Genomic DNA, 19,152 nt, shown 5'->3' with positions numbered 1-19,152 from the left:
TGTGTGAACAAGGTCCTGTCAGTTCTCATGTAAAGGATCATGTGCTGGGTCTCACAGGACAGGTTTCTAAAGATTCTCACAAAATTATTAAAAGCATGAGTTGTGAGGTGGGTAAGAGATCCCAGCTCAAGCTCTCTTATCAAAACAAGGCAAAGAAAGACACATAGTTCCTCTAATTTTCAACCTGACACTTTCTTCAGAAACCATCATCAACCAAATATTTTTCAGCAAGACATTTTCCCTAATTTTTGATTACAAGCTCATATTGAGCAAAATATCAGAGCTGATCCTGTAAGGATACTCATAGCCTGCAGATCCATTTACCTCCTGTGCAGCTGATTACAAACTGATTTGTTCTGCAAATCAGGGCTCACCCTGATTCTTCCCACAACGGGCCTCAACAGAAGCAATCTGTCCCATTTTCACGTGTGCTATCTGGCTTCAGGGTGCAAAGCAGGGGGAAAACCTAAGACAGGGTGACAAGCTGATCCATGCAGAATACAAGAGAAAGACAGGTGCCATTGCTTTCTCTGAAAGGCAATTTGGGATAATCAATAGTAATCAATACATACACACACACACATATATATACAAAACCAGGCAGTCTGAGCACCTGTGCCCATTTGGGTTGCTCTGCTGGTCTCATCCTGCATTCTCGTGTAGCTAGTGAGCTCTCTTCCTGCCTTTTCATACATAGCCTCCTGCACCTTGGGCTATCAAGTAAGTGGAAGACGGCAAATGGCAAATTTCTGCTTCTTCAAATTTAGCTTAAAATTTTGTGATCATGAAGAAAACAGCCTGCTATTTTTGAGAGGGAAATCCTCCCTCACATGTAAGTGCAAAATTTAATTACCCTATATTATTACGCCTACTCATCAGCTATGGGCCACAGAGCCAGCCTTTCAAGTGATACAGAACCAAGTCAAGTACTTTGTCCTCACAGAGATCTGGTCAATAAATAAGGTGCAAGGTCATTCTTATTACCCATTTTTTCTACTAGCAATTAAGTAAGGGCTTTCAAGCTCAGCCCTCTTCCTCTTTTCTGTTCCTTACTGAGGTGTCTATAACAGAGACAGGCAGGGAGCATTCTGGCTTCAGTGGTCACTGATCTGTATTATAGGAATCAGCAGGCAGGGCAGAGGTCAACCACACAAACCCAACAAGAAAACGCCTATTCTGTACACTCATCAGCTGCCTGGAGTCAGTCATCCTCCTCAAAGGATGACTGACCTCCTCAAACGTTGGAAAAGGTCAAGTCTAAAAACCAGAACTTTCAGTGGATGATGAAGTCAAGATGCAAAGGGATCCCGCCATGCTGAAAATGTAGCAAAATCTAAAGAAAACTGGCATTGTTGCACATATTCTATGTAGAATGTGGATTGCATTCTATAACAACTGGATCAATCTGGATCTCTGGCTACTTAACCTTATTACTATTTTTATGTGGACTTTATAACTGGCCACAATGATTAGAGTTCAGAATATTGCATTTCACATCCTCCTGAAAGAAACTCAAAGCAAAGCAAAGATTGGCTTGCAGAAATAATGTGTTTCTAGAGTAGGTTTGATTCCAAGAAGCACAGCATTATGTAAAACCAAAAGGATCCAGTCTTTTTCATTTCCTTATCCTTGATTTTCTTTCTGTCTCTTTTTAGACTTTTTTTTTTTCTTTTCTTACCTTCTAAAAATACCACAGTGCATCTCTCATCAGGGCAATGTATATTTGGCATCACACATGCAATACCTTTTGGATGTATCTCGCAGCCTGGCTGATGCATGTGCTGGTATGTACATGCAGGAGTGGGTGTGGGTTTTGGTAATTCTGTGGTGGGAAGGTTTTGCTCTAACAGAAATGTGTTTACAACATTTGCATTTGTTCTTCGAATCATTTTGATCCAGCTCAGAGTTGTTGCTCCATGAGAAGTTTCTGTCCAACTATAATTTTCCTGGGCTGAAGATACAGAGACAACCTACTAGAAAGTTGTCTTTCAATGAATTATAACCTTCTACTAAAGATTATTTAATGACTTCTTCAAAAGTGTCAGTCCAGACTGGCATATGAAGATGGGGATACAACACTAAGAAGTGAGGATTATTTTCATGCCCTACCAAGTTTGTAGGCCATGTTCACATAGCTCACTCGAAGAAGTGACATATTTTCCTCCTACAAGTACTCTTGTTGCCTGAGATTCTTACTTATGAGAAACTCAAATGTGAGGATGCTTGAAGTGTTTGTGAATGACTGCTGGTTCTAGGGGAGCGTATGCATTGCTGTACACTTTCTGCAACAGTAATTTGCAAGCTGTCTTTTGATTGTACATATCTAAAAATTTATATTAATTTAGAAGTACTACACAATCATTTATGAGAAGTTACTGAACTTTTGGGAGGGCAGGATTTCAAACCATGTGACAAAGATGAAATTTACCTTTTTCACATACTGCATAGGCCAGGTGTCAACTCATCAGCACAGAATGGTTGGCATCACTGTCATTGTGATTTGGAAAAATCGTTTGCCCAGCACTAGTTACTGCAGGTGACGTGGATGAGATCAGCTGTAAATCTGGCTGATGATCCTGTTCCTAGAGATACTCAAAACAGGATTTAGGCCCAGAATGCTGTGAAAGAAAACAGCAGAGTAACAAAGTATGAGCTGCAATTAGGACGTACACACTTCACAGTATGCTTGGACTATGACTACTCTGCAATTTTGATTATGCCAGCTCAGGCTGTAGTAGAAGACAAACCATTGAACATTGTGAACACAAGGAAGGTGAACATAACCACAGAACAAAAACCACAGTAGAACCTGAAAAATCATGAGTAGTGCACAGACAGCAAGGAAGAAAAAATCCAAACAACTGTTCCTGACAACAAAATAAATAAAAGTTTCAAAATGGAATTATCAGGTAACCAGATTTAAAACAACTTTCCCCCCAGCTTTTTTTAAATTTTTAACCTTTCTTTGTATAACATAATTATGGAACTCACTATCCTGGGGCATTTTTCAGGTCAGAAGTACAGAAAAATTACGACTAAGACAAATATATGGAGGGTAAGGTCTACTGTGGACCAGATTCAACTAAAACAGATTGCTGGATGCTTGTGTAAGTTACCCTAATGCAAAATCACTGTGTAAGCCTTTTGTTTATATCCCTCCCTATCCTTCTACAACTGTTTATAAGCAAAGAGAAGATTACAGATAAGACTGGCTTGTGATTTGACTTGTAACAACACCTTGCATTTTTACATAACATAAAAATCAGTAAAACCAGAATAAGGTTCAAATGTTACCTCCAAGATGGATTAGTCAGTTTTCACTAAGTCATACCTAGGTATCTTTTTGAGGGAAACATTAATCGAAGTTGAAAACTGTGAGTTATAGGACCATTACAAAATTGTTGATTTTGTAATGGCAAAACACTGAGTTAAATGGAATATCACGTTATTCAATTGCCAGTGCACACAGACTTTTATTTTCATAATGATTAACATAACAAACAAGAATTTCTTCTCAGCTGGATGAGATAGCAAAACATTTGATAGTCCATGACCAAACTGAATAGCCTTTCTAACTGAATGTATGTAAGACTGGCATTTAAAAGGAACCAAATAAATATTGAGTTTACTTCCAGGAAACTCACAGTAACATCTAATATACCAATACATGAAAACACTTTATAAAACAATGCATCAGCTTGATTAATATTACCAAATCTTGATTTTCTTACACTCTTCATTCCCATTAGTAACAAAAAGTCATTCAGATTTTCTTGTACAGATAGATAGCTGCATGGATGTCAGGAAGGATAGCACTGAAGGAAAAAATTGGGTTCAAAAGGGTACAAAAACCCTTAGTAGCATTTGTATATTGACAAATATTTATTTACTGATGGGAATGGAAGATCCACAGGCCAAACCCTGAGATGGTGTCATGCAGATAAGTGAAGAAGAGCCTGAGGAATAGTATTGCCTAAGTGGCCAAGCAAAAGCCACTATTGGGTTGCTATCAGACGGCTATTTTGGAAACCCAGACAAACCTCTGAGGTTTGCATTTGCATATTATTAAACCAAAAAGCAATAACAGACAGAAAAAATTTCTCTGGCTAACACACAAAAATACATATACATATTGTCAATAAAAAATAACATCATTGACTTATCTCTACAGATGATAAGTACAAAATAAAAAAAAAAAATCACAATTCTAAAGCATATGTTAATGGCTGCCCTATAGAAGATGATTACTGTGTATAACAAAAGGAGATTTTTCTTTTTTTCTTTTTTTTTAACATATGTATGTTACTAAAAACCACCTAGAGTTTGAAATTTCTTACGGCACATATCAGAAAATACACATATACTTCCAGGACAGGCTTTCATATATTTTCCTATATCCTCCTTTCAGATCTCAATTCCTTAATGTATTGGACAAAGAAACCTCTATAAAATACTGGTGATACAGATCAAGTATCCCATTATGTCATATATGTGTACATACATTACATATATAGTATGCAAACTTAAATTTGCATTCCAAATCTATAATACAAGCTTAAAGCTACATCAACATCAGTTTTCACCATCGGGTTTTTTTCTGTTCCTGAACTACCACTTTCAGCTTCTCTTCTCATTCATCTCTCTTAATTCTCATGTTCTCAAGGGATGGAGTTCCTGTTAAGCTCAGCCCTGCATAAACTGTGAAGGACAGAAATAACTCAGTTAAGTCTTAAATCAGGCTCCTGATATTTCTAAATTTGTGCAGGGTCTTTCCAGGATGTAGGATTTAACTACTTAAACTTAGTTAATCAGAGCTGTCCAAAACAAGACTAGTTTTGAGTGGCAATAACCAAAAACCACAGACTGCAAACCAAAGGGTCACCAGCAATTCAGTAAAACTCAGAAGTCTATTTGATCAAAAAAATCTCCCCCTCTTTATTGCACACACACCCAAAAAGAGTCCCCTCTCTCTGCAAAGCCAGAAAAATGCAGTGCTGTAAGGACAGCCTGTTACATGTACTATTTCCAAATAATTTCTCCTCTCATATGTGACTACAGCCTGAGAAATGACACGATTTGAAAAGCCTGCATGGTAAAAATATACACGGTAAAAATTATATTATGTTATGTTTCAACATTGTGTTGTATCCTAAAAAAGAACATATTTACTAATGCTTAAAATGTTTTTTTCTAGGAAAAGGAAAGAGGATGAAATGAAAAAAAAAATTTTCTTAAATAAAACCGAAAGTCTGAACATGCTCTATACCTCTTCCAAAGGGTGAATATGTAGAATTGCATGAACAGAAGAAAAAGGCATTAAATGGTAATCAGAGTATTCTGAAAGAAAGCAGCTCACAGAAGTTTTTATCTTTAAAATTCTGGGTTTGTAGGAGAAGAAAGTTTTGAGGTGCTGGTTTATAAGCAATTAAAAAATACCACAAAACATTATTTTCAGAAACAGTGAGATCCTGTATAGGCAGACCATCTTCACCATGTGGCTAACAGTTCTGATGCCACTTCTTGGACTGAAAACATTACCATCTTTCAACTTTAGAACTCTTTCCAGTTTCTAGCCCTACAAGAAGCAAAGAATTGCAGAGAACTGACAAAGCTGTTTCTTTGTGTACTGGCCAAAGCTTCAGTGAGGATATCTTCCTGGAGACACAGTAACACTTCTTACTCCCTGTGGTCTGTTTCAATTTCACTTAGAGAACCACTCAGCAGCGAAATGAAGCTCCTGGCACACAAAAGGTCTGGAGCTCTTCCTCGAGGTACTAGATGTGCTTCTCTGAAGGCAGTGGGCAGCTGGAATCTGATGCAGAGACTGCACTTGGCTTCTACACTAAAAGCATGTGCTCCTGCTGAGTGCTGGTGCTCCTGGTCTATCCACACCCCAAACTATGCTCGAATCCTTCAGCACAGACGTTGCACACAGGAAATCAATGCATCTAAGACAGAAGACACACCAAAGGTCAAGGCCTCATGATGGACACTGGCCAGTGTCAGATCTGCTGTGTACCTCAAACAGGCTGCCCCTGAGAGCAGCTGAGTAAGGACACTGGCTGTTCACTTTGAGCTGCTGATTGAAACAGGTAACTGTGTCACAGCATGTCAGGGCCAAGTCCTCCTGCTGGACATCCTATGGTCAGATGAAGTCCGAATTCCAATGCAACCAACTGCAGTCCCTGTGACCTCTGCATATTGTACATTTCTCCCATGAAGAGATGAGCTGTGGAAGCAAAAAGAGATGCTTGCTTCTGAAGGTCTACAGCAAGAGCTTTGTTCTTCTTAGACTTTCTGGGCTTCATCTGGATCTGCAGTACATAAAACTACTTAGTTGGGGTATTTTCATCCAAATGTTAGATGCAGTTACTTTTTGGGTTTCTCTAGGATGTTCAGGAATTTCCCTCGAGTCATTTCTCTAGCTGAAATCACAAGGGAGGAAAAAAGAGATCAGTATTTTTTTAAAAAGCCAATAAACTCAAACAGTTGTATAATCAGTATAATTGTATAACATATTCTAACCATAGGATAAGAAATTAATTTGGATTTGTGCTTGTATCAAAACTAAGAATTATTTTATTTATCTATTTAAGTGGAAAATTAATAAAACTGCATTTCAGCTTGAATTCCTGACATGCTACAAATGCAGGCAGGGTCTGGAATCTTCTAAACTCAGCAATAATTCCCACAGGCTGTCTCATTACATACAATCTATGCTTTCTATTCCTACTGCATTATGCTCTTGCAGCACCTCCTTTTCCCTATACTATCCATCTCTGAATGGTGAAATCCAAATCTCCATCACTCTATCTCAGCACAATTGTTCCTGTATGTTATAATCTGTCAGAGATTATGGAACTCTCTCTTTCTCTGTTTCAGGATTATTGGTCCCTGGATGATGTGATCTTCAACAGAAATTAGGCAGCATTTTCTCTCTCTCAGCAGTGTCAGTCCCTGGATGCTGTAATATAATGAGGTTTATATTCCTTCAATGTAGTTCATCTGTGGATAAGGTAATAAAGTAAAGTTTATAGAGCTTTGGTCTTCTCTTTCTCTCTGCGTTGTCAGTCCTTCGATGTTTAATACAGCAAGGCAAGGCTTATATGTCTCTCTCTCACTCTCAGTACCATCAATCTCTGGTAGCTGTATTACAGCAGGGTTTACACAGCCACTTTTCTGCATGAGACATTTCTGACTTGAGAACCCACAAGCTCACAAGCTGGCAGAGCAGCCCTCATACTATTCTTGTCTTGCAATAACAATACAATGCATCAAAGAAAACACCATTAGCAACTGAGGCCTGGGGAAAGACAATCTTCCCACTGGTGCCCCTCCATTTCTTTTCAATAAAGGTGTAAGCTTTGTGCTGGACTGGCAGGTATCAAAACATGGAGGGTTTTATGCACAGGAATGCTGACAGCATGCATGTTTCCCACACCTAGTCTCAAAGACAGTCTAGAAGGAGAAAGGAATTAATTTTTTGTTTTATCCATTCAACTTCTGACTTCTCTACTGAGACAAACATCAGAAACTAATATTAGCATAAAAACTGGAGGTGGGTTTGTTGATGTTGGGTTTTCTTTTGACATTATTGATTATCTGTCAGAACAGAACTAAAATGTAATAAAAATGTTCAGCTTACAATACTCAGTGCGCACTCAGATACAGACATTTTGTTATTATTTACACAAAAGTTAGAATTTGTGTCTTAAAGCCTCTTCTTTAAATTACTACATTCTAATTTGTTTACATAACATTTTATCACAAGGTATTGTCATCAGCAAAATCCCCGTAAAACAATTAATTGTATTTAAAAGCATATAACCTGTCTGTTACATAATGATACTTGTAGGCTGCAAAGTCCACTGTCCTGAGTGGAACATGCTTCAGACTGGCTGTAGGTTCAAGCAGATCGTTGCACTATTTTCTTGCCTCATGCCTCCAGCTGTGAGTTATATCACCTGGGATCCTGCTTCTGATGCACAGCATGAGCTACCACAAAAGTACTCATTTGTATCTCTACCTCCCAACCCCAAGATACCCTGTATGTTTTAGGTGCTGCTGAAGTGACACAGGGATAGAAGGTGCTGCAGAAGAACAGAAAGTATTTTGTCAGGAACGAAGTTGTTATGCCCAAAGAACATGACTAAATAAAACAGAAAGATTTTTTAAATTTCAGTTTGGAATAGATTCTTAGTACTTAGTTCTTTGACACCTCCCTGCCTTGTTCCAACAGTAGTGCATGGTTTTAAAACACTCTTAAGGAGAAAACCAGCTAAGCTGAACTGCAGTTGATAAAGTGGAAAGTTTTCCAGAGTGCAAGTCCCATACAGGAGATATACGAATGCATGACAATTCTGTTCCCCCAAAGAGGGCTGCACCCTATAAATCAGGCAGAGAGCACAGACTCCTTCTGCACACTGAGTGAAATTACTGTGGGTTGGAGGCTGCTCCAGAGCACGTGCCTGCCTGTTCGCTTGTCATCGGAGATGTTAACATTTCTGATTAATTCACAGACCTCTCATTTTATTCTTCATTCCTTTATCCTTGCTATCCTGTTCTGCTGCAGCTTAAAGATTCTTACCGACCTGCTACAATAATCACCACCCGCTTCCCCCCCCAACCTGGTGAAATTGTTTAGTGATGCCAACCGCGCTTTTAATTTGCAAGACATCAGACACAGAGGTAATTTATACCAACATCTGTTCATTTCTGACTTCTGAAACAAACTCGCACATGCTGCTACAAAATCCCATTAGGAGCAGGAGACAGCCTTCTGCTATTCTGTATTCCTCGTCTCCTCACAGACTCAGGCTTGCAGCAGGGCTTTATTTTTAAAGATATGATGCCAAACTGAGAAAAAAAAAAAGGACCTTTTATCTTTGTATATGTATGAAAATGGCCAGGATGTAACATCCTTGTTTGACAGAAAAACCACAGCCAAACTAAGGGCAAGTTTCCACAAGCATTAACAATCTTGTCTTCCCTGCTTCAGCTGCTTCTCTTATTTGCCCAAGAACCACAGTTCAATGTATTCCTGGTAAACACAGGCCAAATTTTTACAACATGGTACTGCCTTCAAACATCTTGGCTATTCCTTCACCTTTGTTTCTTTTTAATCTGTTCTGGAATGTGATTTGATGGATTCTGCACAGTAAATGGCTCTAATATTAAACTGATTTCTCTGCTCAGTATTGCTTCTGAGAAATGAATTCTTAATAATAGGAATATAATTTCCATTGGGGTCTTATGGAGTTTGCTGGAGTGAGGGAAGAGCTTGTGAATGAAGAAACCATCACCCACATTCCAAATACGATTGCAGGCTAAGAGAGATGGTAAAACCAGCTTTAAGCAACTACCCAAGGGACCAGCAGAAGCATTTGAATAGTAGATAGAGGTGGATTTTTTAATTAAAAGGTTGGACAAAACTACAGTGAAAACCTCAGGGATTTTTTCTTTACAATGGTAGTTTAAACCATGGACTTCAAGGGAAGAGAGGGTTTGAGAACAGATTTCATTGTACCAGCAGACACACAATACAGAGGCTGCGCAGCACAAAACAGAAACATGAATCTGCATGACAAGTCACGATTTACAACCTTGCCTATGCTGTGCATCTACTACAATAGAAAAATCAACAATGGATACCATTGCAATAGCTTGGATACAAATTAACCCCACCTACTCGGGAGAAGGAAGACACTGAACTCCACAGAAAAAAACAGTTTAGGTTGATAACAGCACTGGTTGCTCTGGAAGTAGTGCTTGAATAAACTCCTTCAGACAAATGTATTGAAAAATGCTATCAGGCTATTGTAATTAACAGAGAATGCTGTTCTGTAGGAATTAAGTTTGCTGCCTGGCAAAGATCTGCCAAGCAGATCTCAAGAACAGGTATTGGATAGGAAAGGCTGGGGCTGAAAGGAGGAAGAGACATTCCTACTTGATACAGGAGCAAAATAAGGTTTAATATAATCTCCTCTTTAGAACTTCAATCCCTCAATCCCACATTTAGCCTTGTTGCCTTGGGCTCCGTTTTTACTACAATTGTCCCCAAGCTGCCTCTCCGCAGTAAATTTTATAGTTGCTGGTTGAAAAGATTCAGTGGTACAGATTGATTTCCTACAAGTGAGGAGATGAGGGATTACCAAAAGCAGTCCTGGTTAACAAGATTGGGTGCAGAATCTCCTGCTAGAGCAGCCCACTCTGCCAGTGCTTTGCATCCTTTCACTATGACATATGGGTTTCATTACACAAAGATTTTCCTGATTTTAACTCGGAGGCGATTACATTGGAAACTCAGAGCTATCTTTACATCTGTAGCAATTTAAAGGTTAAGTAACTTTTAATCAAATGACAAAGACTCATAATGTTTTTTCCTCGATTGAAAATGAAAACTGCTGTTCCGGATATTCCTTCCACTGACAATTTAATTAGAAAAAAACCACTGCACTGGAGATTGGGGTCCAGCCTGATTGCTCCCCATAAAAAGCCTTCTCACAGATACAACAGCACAGGACATACTGTGTCATAAGGTCTGGATAGACAGGAAATAATGGAAGGATTTACTGCTTTAAAATCAGCAAGGAAAACAGTGACTTATATAAGCAACTTTCATCCAGAAGAATCCTAAGTAACACACATACTTGCACACTTCTTAAACACAATATACACTTAAATATATCCACAACACACCTGGGGATAAAGTCTATGTAGAAGATATACATGACAAACTTGTATTTATCACACATTCAAAATGAACATTATACCTTCACTGCTTACCACTTCTGGGCTTATCTAAAAATCTCAAAACAAAGTCTGCGAGTACCTACAAATTATAGATACTTCAATATGAAGTCACTTGCTAAAGAAGCACATCTTAGCTTCTCTCCCAGATGTACAACTTCTGGGACAAAGTTGACTGTGATCCCTCTCTGACCTGAAAATGTAGCCTTGCTGAAATCTAAATGTCTTGCCACTAATAGAACCCAGAAATACAATTAATGTTTTTAGCACTGAAATTACTTGCAGTGTCACATTTTGAATGCTACATTCTTGCCTACAAAAAGGTTATTTTAGGCACTGTTATACTTTGTTAGGTTATCATTTATTCCTCTCATGCAGTTGTACTTATGGTAGCTAAAGAACTTGTTTTTCAGCATGGAAGGATTCCTTTAAAGTACTAATCACGTGCCCTCAAAATACTGCTGTGTCCTTGCACTACATAGAAAACAAAACTAGAAAGGTTTATTTCTGAAGCACTGTCAATACAAATTACCATTATATGGCAAAGAATATGAATTGCAGAAAGACAGCAGAGCAGTTCACTGGTTTTTAACCTTCTATCACAAGAATATGTTGCATCAGAAATGATTTCTTATGTGCTGAGATAGAACATTAGGATAAGAAGACACAGAGATTCTTTTTCTTAGTTGGCAGGACATAAAAAAGGCCTAGAGGAATCTGCCTGTGAACAACTGTGGGAGTTTTGCTTGACTGAACTTGTGAAAACAACTGCAAAGTCACACCTTTCAGCTGGGCTCAACTAATATTGCATGTGGAAGGAAAATAAAAAAATAAGTCGGGGCTGAGGGTTGAATGCAAAAGGATAACTTAAAATCAGCAAAAATATTTAAGACTGGAACAGCCCTCAAAGAAAAAAGAGGCATATGACAGACGAGACCAAGAGAATATTTTTACTCAGACAACATAATCTGAACTTCTGTCAGACAGATAGAAGCTGGTCCCAGCAGATCTATCTCAAACCAGACCCCCAAAATCCTATCACCACCTGGCACCAGCTCACACCTTTTTCTTCATGGAAAGGGCTTCAATTACTCTGCTATCTGCTGTCTACTTCCTAATATAAGTATCAAATAAACTGCTAGTTGAAGACTATTGGCCTTTGACAAATACTTACCAGTGAATTCTACCCCAAGCCCAATTTCAGAGAGAGTTGAACTGCCATCTCAGGAGAGCAGTGGCTAGTGAAAACAAGGTCAGTCACCTTCACTGGAGGCACATGCAGACACTCCAAGCTGCGCTTCAGGAACTGTTATACTGACACTGAAGATCACTGCAATCACCCAACACTCCTGAAACACATTCCTCAGGTAAGACAACACAATCAGCGTAAACCTCCAGACAGAATAAGCTTGCATTACCATGGCATCTCTCAGTAATCAGTATCAAAGCACTTGCAAAGTTTATCAAGCCTTACAATATTCTTGAAACATACAGTGATTTAATTCCCACCTCACAGATGGGATCACAGCCTCAGTACAGATTGCTGTGCTTCCACCTCAGTCAGCAGCCAAGCTCTATGCAGCCATAGAGCTGACTCCTCACCAGAATCAGAGAGAGGATCAGAAGGGTAAAAGCTGGGAAATTTATGGGTCAGGATAAAGACAGTTTAACAGAGAAAGCAAAGCAAAACAAGGAACTGATTCACTGCTTCCCTTGGCAGGCAGGTGTTCAGCATCTCCAGGACAGCAGGGCCCCATCATATGTAATGGCGACTTGGGAAGACAAACATTGCCACTCTGATCATCCCTCCCCTCCTCCTTTTTCTCCCCACTTTATCCATTGGTCATAGTGTCATGTGGTCTAGAATATCCCTTTGGTCAGTTTGGATCATGCATCCCAGCTCTGTCTCCTCCCAGCCTTCCATGCACCTGGAGTCTCTGCCAGCGCGGCAGTACGGGAAGCAGAAAAGGCCTTGGCTCTGCTCACCAATACCAAAACCATCTCTCTATTACCAACCTGTGTTCAGCACAAATCCAGAACACAGGCCCATACCAGCCACTGTGAAGAAAATTAACTCTATCCCAGCCAAAACCAGCACAAGATGTATGCAAAAGGATTCAGCAACTGTGCTAGAATTCAGGCTCTGAAAGATGAGCTGTCAAGTCTTGCTGCAGCATTTTTAAATAATAACACCCCCTTGGTACAAAATACCAGTGTCCTTCCCTTGGTGAATGAGATAGCAGAATGGGCCCTTACGTCAGCTGTACTTCAGGGTCTGGCATGGCTTGTTTTGAAATGCCAAAGAAGGTGATAGCTTGCACAAAGCCAGGCTGTGAATCGGAGCAGGTGAGCACATGGACTGCTCCTCCCAGTATGCTATGAGAACAGTCCTCTCTGACAGAAAAGTGGTAAATAGCAGAGACTGACAAAGTTTTAAACCATTGAAACAGCTTTATGAGTGTCAGCTAGAGCCTTAAGAATTGTAATCAAATACCTAATGCCTTCCTGAACTGTGAAATCCTCCCATGATCTCTTTCCACCTTGTTTTCTCCACATACAGTACTCATGTTTTATCTTATACCTGATAAGAGATCTCCGAGATCATTTGGGATTATCCAGTGACAACAGATCTGCTGCAGATTAATAAATCCTGAAAAATGTAATTGTTGCTATCAATAAACACGAAAATTATATCTGCTCTAAGAAAAATTAGATTACTTCCCTGCAGAATAATTTACTTTGTTCTCCTAACCAGATTTCCCTCCCTTGCAAGGAGGTTACCATTCTGTTTGCATTCAGTTGCAAACTGTGATGTTCACAGAACTTTGAATGCTGAAACTACAAACGGTATTCACTCACATACAGACTGGCAAAGTCAGTGAATGAAATGCAAGGGGCAAAGACAACCCTGCCAATGACCAGAGAGCTACTAAACTTATGTTCCAGACCACAGATACTAGGATGTGCAGGTATTTTGTCCCGAGTGACCCTGATATTACAGTAAACTCTTACAGTACCTCCCAATTCTAGGAGCTGCCTGCAGCCAATATTTTGTAGGGCCAAAGATCTGATCCTTTTGACCCCCAAAGCAGGGAAAGAGTTACATCTTCTCTCTGCAAAGCCAATAAAAACCTCTTGATTATAATTTAGATAAGAGCCACTGGATTGAATAATAATGTCTGAAACTCCCCTGGCTGTTTCACCTTGAGACGTCCATCACTGGGTTAAACATGATGCTAATTGCATTTGGATTGATTAATTTCTCTCACTCCTGTCTATTCGAATAATGCTTAACAAAATAATCACAGCACCCAGAGCCAAATCTTCTCCGTCAAAGGAATGAAGCCATCAGAACCAGCAGAGATGAAAGAAATGAAGATGACCCGTAATTACTGCTACGGTGATATCATTACCATATTACAGAAAATGAGTGCACGTGGGGGGAGCGGGGGCTGCGATTATTATTTATTTTTTAATGGAACCTCACATCCTAAGAATACAGATCCAACACAGTGAGTGGAACATACACAAATACAGAACTAAAAAATTATTGTGCATTAAATTGCAAAATACAGGGAACACTAGAACTCCTGATACATCATGCATCCTGTACTGTGAGCTGCTATTTATTCACTTCACTATTTTTTCACTGCAATAATATTTTGTATATGACTAGCATAGAGATTTAAGATGCCTCTCTTCCCAAAAAGATTCTCAAGGGCCTGCAGCGGAACTCACCCATAACCTTGATGCAAAAGTCATTCTTTTTTAATATTATTACAAGTCATCTTATTTTCAATGCTGGCATTCAGATTTTTAAACCACAAGACCTAATTTGATGCTCAAAGAAAAGCTATTATGCAAGAAATTTTTATTCTTCAATGCTGATTCCTCTCTGAAGGCAGTTATAAACTGCATCCCCAGCCACAGTAGATCACTTTCAACTATTCAATATGCTGGTTCTGTAAAGATATCAAATGTATCAAGTCTGGAAAAATTTAAAGCAGGATTTGAAAAAAAAAAAAAAAAAAACCAAAAAAACCCAAAAAAATGCCAAACAACCAAACCCACAACCCTAACATGCAAATTGAAGCCCTTCTGCTCCCTTTATTCTCCAAAATACACTCCCAAAGCCCCTATCATTTGAGAAACAAATAGCTTGGCAATTGTGTAAGATCTACAGACACCTGTGCACTGCAATTCTAATTGTGGTTTATACACTTCACTTCCCTCATGCTCCTTATGTCTGCCCCCTAGACTCAGACCAAAGACAAAAAAAAAAAAACTACACACAACTAGCAGCTTAAAATATTTATTCTGGAATAAAGCCAAGGTCAAATACACAAGAAAATTTTGCATGCCAAAAATGTCAAGACCTAAGACCAGGCACTGACTCATGAAGCCAATTAAACACAGAAAAATTATTTTCAACTATTTTGTAAGGCTGAAATTAAAAAACCCACAAGTTACACTTCTAATATTAAAAGCAGTAAGAAAAGCAATTTTGCATGAAAGTTAAGGATATTTTCAAAGATACCTGAAAGGTACTTTACTAGCATAAGTTATCATCGGAAGATCTACAACTTGGGAGAGCTCTGACCACCAAATCTCACAGATATCACAACTAAACAGCAGAATAGGGCCATGCTTTTTCAAGAAGGACTTAAAGGGCCTTTTTCTGTTTGCTTGTACCAAAAGGAAAATCACCCCTTCCTGGCTTCCAACACCTGCAGTGGAACAAGAGTTTTTGATAATTTAGATTTTCTCACCACAGGATCTCAAGGAAGAATCTTTTCTCAAACAACACGCAGAAATGAGATCAAAACTGTTTGCACTAGAATTCTCAAGCATAAAACACACAAAGAAGCTCAGCAAAGAGGTCTTTGCTGAACATACACAGAGAGCCAGGTATGAAAGGTTGCTGGAGGTGAGTGGGCCCTTCTCAGCAGGAACAGAGGCAGCAGTGCTGCGCACGCTCCCACAACACTGCACCACAACACAGTACCCCTGCACCACAACACAGTGCCACGTTTGCTGCTGGGAGCAAAGCAGGTGAACCCTGAGAGTAACAATTTTTTCAAGTTTTATCAGTGGCCAGGGCATGGAGGCCACGGCCAAATCTGAGCCCAGGAGCCAATAGAAACAAAGGGATTAAGAGTTATTAGGAGCAGAGAGAATTACATATTTACAGTACTGTTACTGAAAAATAATCGTGTAATGATTATGTAAGTCCCTATATTCCTTTTGGCTAATAATGCTGGGATACAAGCTGTATGGTTATGCAAGCCAGGGCACACAAATCCAATCAGAAAGCATCAAGGCTTGTTTACAGGGAGCACTGGATGAAGAACAGTGCAGCTTCCTTGACCTCCAAAAGGTAGAAACTAGCCCTTGTCAATAGGTTAGCTAATGGCCTGAACTGTGAAGAAGAACTGAATTTTTAAATTTAACTTCCATCAACAAACTTAATAGAAAGAGATATCTAGATCAAAGAAGCTCATAATATGGTAGTCTGTATTTATTTGTCCAGAAGTATGTCTTTACTTTACAGAGCAGACTAAATCTTTAAAATGTTTTCTAATCCCAAGATTGCTTATTGAAACATTTTTCTGTTTAGATGACTGCAGCCCTTGACAGAACAATGCATTATCAGTATTGAAGGCCTCGAAGAAAAGAAGATTCATGGGTTTTGACTGAAAAATACTATTTGATTTACACATTAATTAAACCAATTAAGAGTCCTTTTGCAATGAGTATGATACAATACATGACATTACATAGAAGACTTCCAAACTTTCCAAAAATCCAAGGAAAAAGTCTGTATGGCCAAATATATGCAAATGACTGAAATCTCAGTGTTCCAAGGTCAAAGTCTCAGGCTTTGTTAAGACACAATTATGGAAGAACAGCAATATGTAGTTTGTGGGCTGCAGAAGAAAAACCTCACAACTGCCTCCATAATTTTATTCTTTCCTTTGTGTGATTCAAAGGTACTTCATGTAACTATTACCCTTATCCCTATCCTTATCCTTCCCAGCATATTCACTGCTTGCTTTATTCCAGCATTTTAAGGTATAGTTGTATAATTTAAGTTATTTTAGCTTGATAAGTTTCATGTGTTCTGCCCACTACAATACTCTTCTGGCAACAGTATCCTGAGCTGAGGAGTATCTGAGAGACCAGAAGAGAATTCAAGAAATTCAAAACCATTTTTACCAACTCCAAGCTGGTCACAAGACACCTGAGGAAATGCACTGATTTAGAAATGTTACAGATTTTACAGCATCCAAATGCTAAGAGAGTCAAGTTTGAATGAATAATGGAAAACTGTTATTACTGAGAGAATCTATGACTAGTGTTAATCTGACCGACTTGATAACAGAACTGTAATACACTCAAGGCTATTTGGAATGGGTATTAAAATCTAAACAACGTAGGTTCTGCTACAATTATTACAATTTAGCTGCTAACGAGCTTAAAAGCAACTAAGCAAGGCTTAACTGTAAAAGCAGATGTAAAAGATATATCGAAAAATACACTCCCAAACCCAAAAGGAAATGTGAGAACATTTTTCATAAACATCCTCATGCTTTTAGTATCAGTGCATTTTGAAGAAAATATTAAGAATCGAAATACAGAGGGTATTGGAGTCTGAAGATATCTCCTGAGAGTAGAGGCCAGAAGAAACTCCAGTTTTTTGAAACCCAGAAATAAAGCCAAAGAAAATATCATTACAAAGCAAAAAATCATTATTTTTTTTTCTCCAGAAGGTGTACTGAGAGCAGCCCAATAAGCTTTGATACTCATCTGCTTCCAAAAATCCTTCATGTTTATTTACAGTCCATGCATTCCACTGGTCTGAGGCCACGTCTACCATTACGTACTTCTCTTATGAAAGCTGAATGCAGCGACATTGCTATAATTTAATGAGCACAGAATTGTTTTTCATCCACTACTAGAAGAAAGAGCAGAGGCACTGCAGTAAAGCAGACAGCAAACCTTCTACAAGACAGCTCAGAAAGGAAAGCAGAAGGCAGTGCCTCTGCTTTGCCATGAAGATGGCCACGAAGAGTCTCCATAGATTTGGTGATTGGAAGCACTGCTCTGAGGGTTGAGAGGTACTGAAGAAACTTTGGAAGTCAGGAGAACTCTGAAGACTCCATGATCCAGTGACAATGGAACTATGAGCTGTATTTACAGTTAGGAAGGTGCAGCAGAGTAGAAGAGGTATAATAAAATGAGGATACAAGGAAAAAAGTGCTTAGTGATGAAAATTTAATCTACCAGAAGAGAAAATATCAAATAAGGTATACAGTATAATATCATATAAGGAAAATTGCACAGAGTCAGATTTGATAGAACCTTGGCAGGTCTCCAGTTAATGTTCTGTTCAGAACAGATAGACTGCTCAAGGCTTTATCCACTCAAGCCATAAAAACATTCACAGATGGAGACTGCACAACCTCTCTTGACAATCCTTCCAGTACTTGCCTGTTCCATGCTGCAAGTTTTCTCCTGATTCCAGTCAGAAACATTTTTGCATCAATTTACAATTATTGTCTCTTGTCCTCCCACAGCCTGACTCCATCTTCTCAAATAACCTCCCTGCATGTTCCAGCAGGCTGCTATCAGGTCCCTGTGAGATCACCTCTTCTCCATGCTGAATGAGCCCCATTCCCTGGGCCTCTGTTCACAAGGCAAGTGCTCTAGCCCCTTATCATCTTGGTGGCCCTCCACTGAACTCACTCACTCACAGTCTACCAACATCTTCTTCATGCTCAGACAAGGAGGACACCACTAGATGTGGCATTGCATATGCAGATGCATCACTTCCCTGGATCTTCTGGCCATGTTTGAATCAACAGATGTATATACAGTCCCACATTCCTTTCCCATATACTACTTACTTGCTGTATTCCTTTTCAACACTATTTCCTTGCCTTTAACCTTCTACCTACCCACTGCTTTGCTTAATGTTCCAGGAAACCCAAGTACCATGGGTAAGAGTGAGGGCATTTTATGCCCTGAGACAGGGAAGGAACTGTTTGCTCCTTTCAGTTTTATATGCATACATTAATAAACATAAATTGTAAGCTTTTTTTTTTTTAATTTTAATTAATGTGCTTTTTATTTTCAACTAAGCCAGGTACTAGACATGAAAATCTTGGGGCAACCCAGAGAACTATCTGTTGAAAACCAAAAGACAGCTTGGCCTGCTACCCAGAAACATCCATCACCCAACCCTTTTCTGCTGGGATTTGTGCTGAATGACGTCCTCTGCAGGTTAACAATTAGTTTTTAGCATAAGAGTCCGGTGTCATCGTCATCATCTCCCCAGGAGACCAAAACAGCCTGAGTGATTTTTAGATTATATGGTCTGATAAGACACAGGCTCCTGACTCT

The 19,152-nt window shown here is 39.1% G+C and overlaps 1 protein-coding gene across 4 annotated transcripts in view; it reads right to left on the bottom strand.

The window, feature by feature from the left end:
- Positions 1-574: 574 nt before the first annotated feature.
- LIN52 (lin-52 DREAM MuvB core complex component) overlaps positions 575-19,152 on the bottom strand; it is a 43,158-nt gene continuing 24,580 nt past the window's right edge. Inside the window, exons 6-7 of one of the 4 annotated variants that reach the window (XM_041472115.1) lie at positions 11,924-11,987; positions 3,454-6,425 (exon numbers count right to left, since the gene is read on the bottom strand). In XM_041472115.1, coding sequence (XP_041328049.1) covers positions 11,950-11,987 — 38 coding nt within the window. In that variant the 3' untranslated portion in view covers positions 3,454-6,425; positions 11,924-11,949. Of the gene's footprint in view, positions 2,619-3,453; positions 6,426-11,923; positions 12,099-19,152 lie in introns of those variants that run through there. The other 3 variants (XM_041472116.1, XM_041472114.1, XM_041472118.1) reach the window with 3 other exon arrangements.

This window comes from Pyrgilauda ruficollis, unplaced genomic scaffold (assembly GCF_017590135.1).
Source record: "Pyrgilauda ruficollis isolate IOZ18807 unplaced genomic scaffold, ASM1759013v1 scaffold28, whole genome shotgun sequence".
In the NCBI taxonomy this organism is placed as follows: Eukaryota; Metazoa; Chordata; class Aves; order Passeriformes; family Passeridae; genus Pyrgilauda; species Pyrgilauda ruficollis.
Note: the sequence above shows the minus strand (reverse complement) of the source record. Positions and strands in the feature narration are given on the sequence as shown.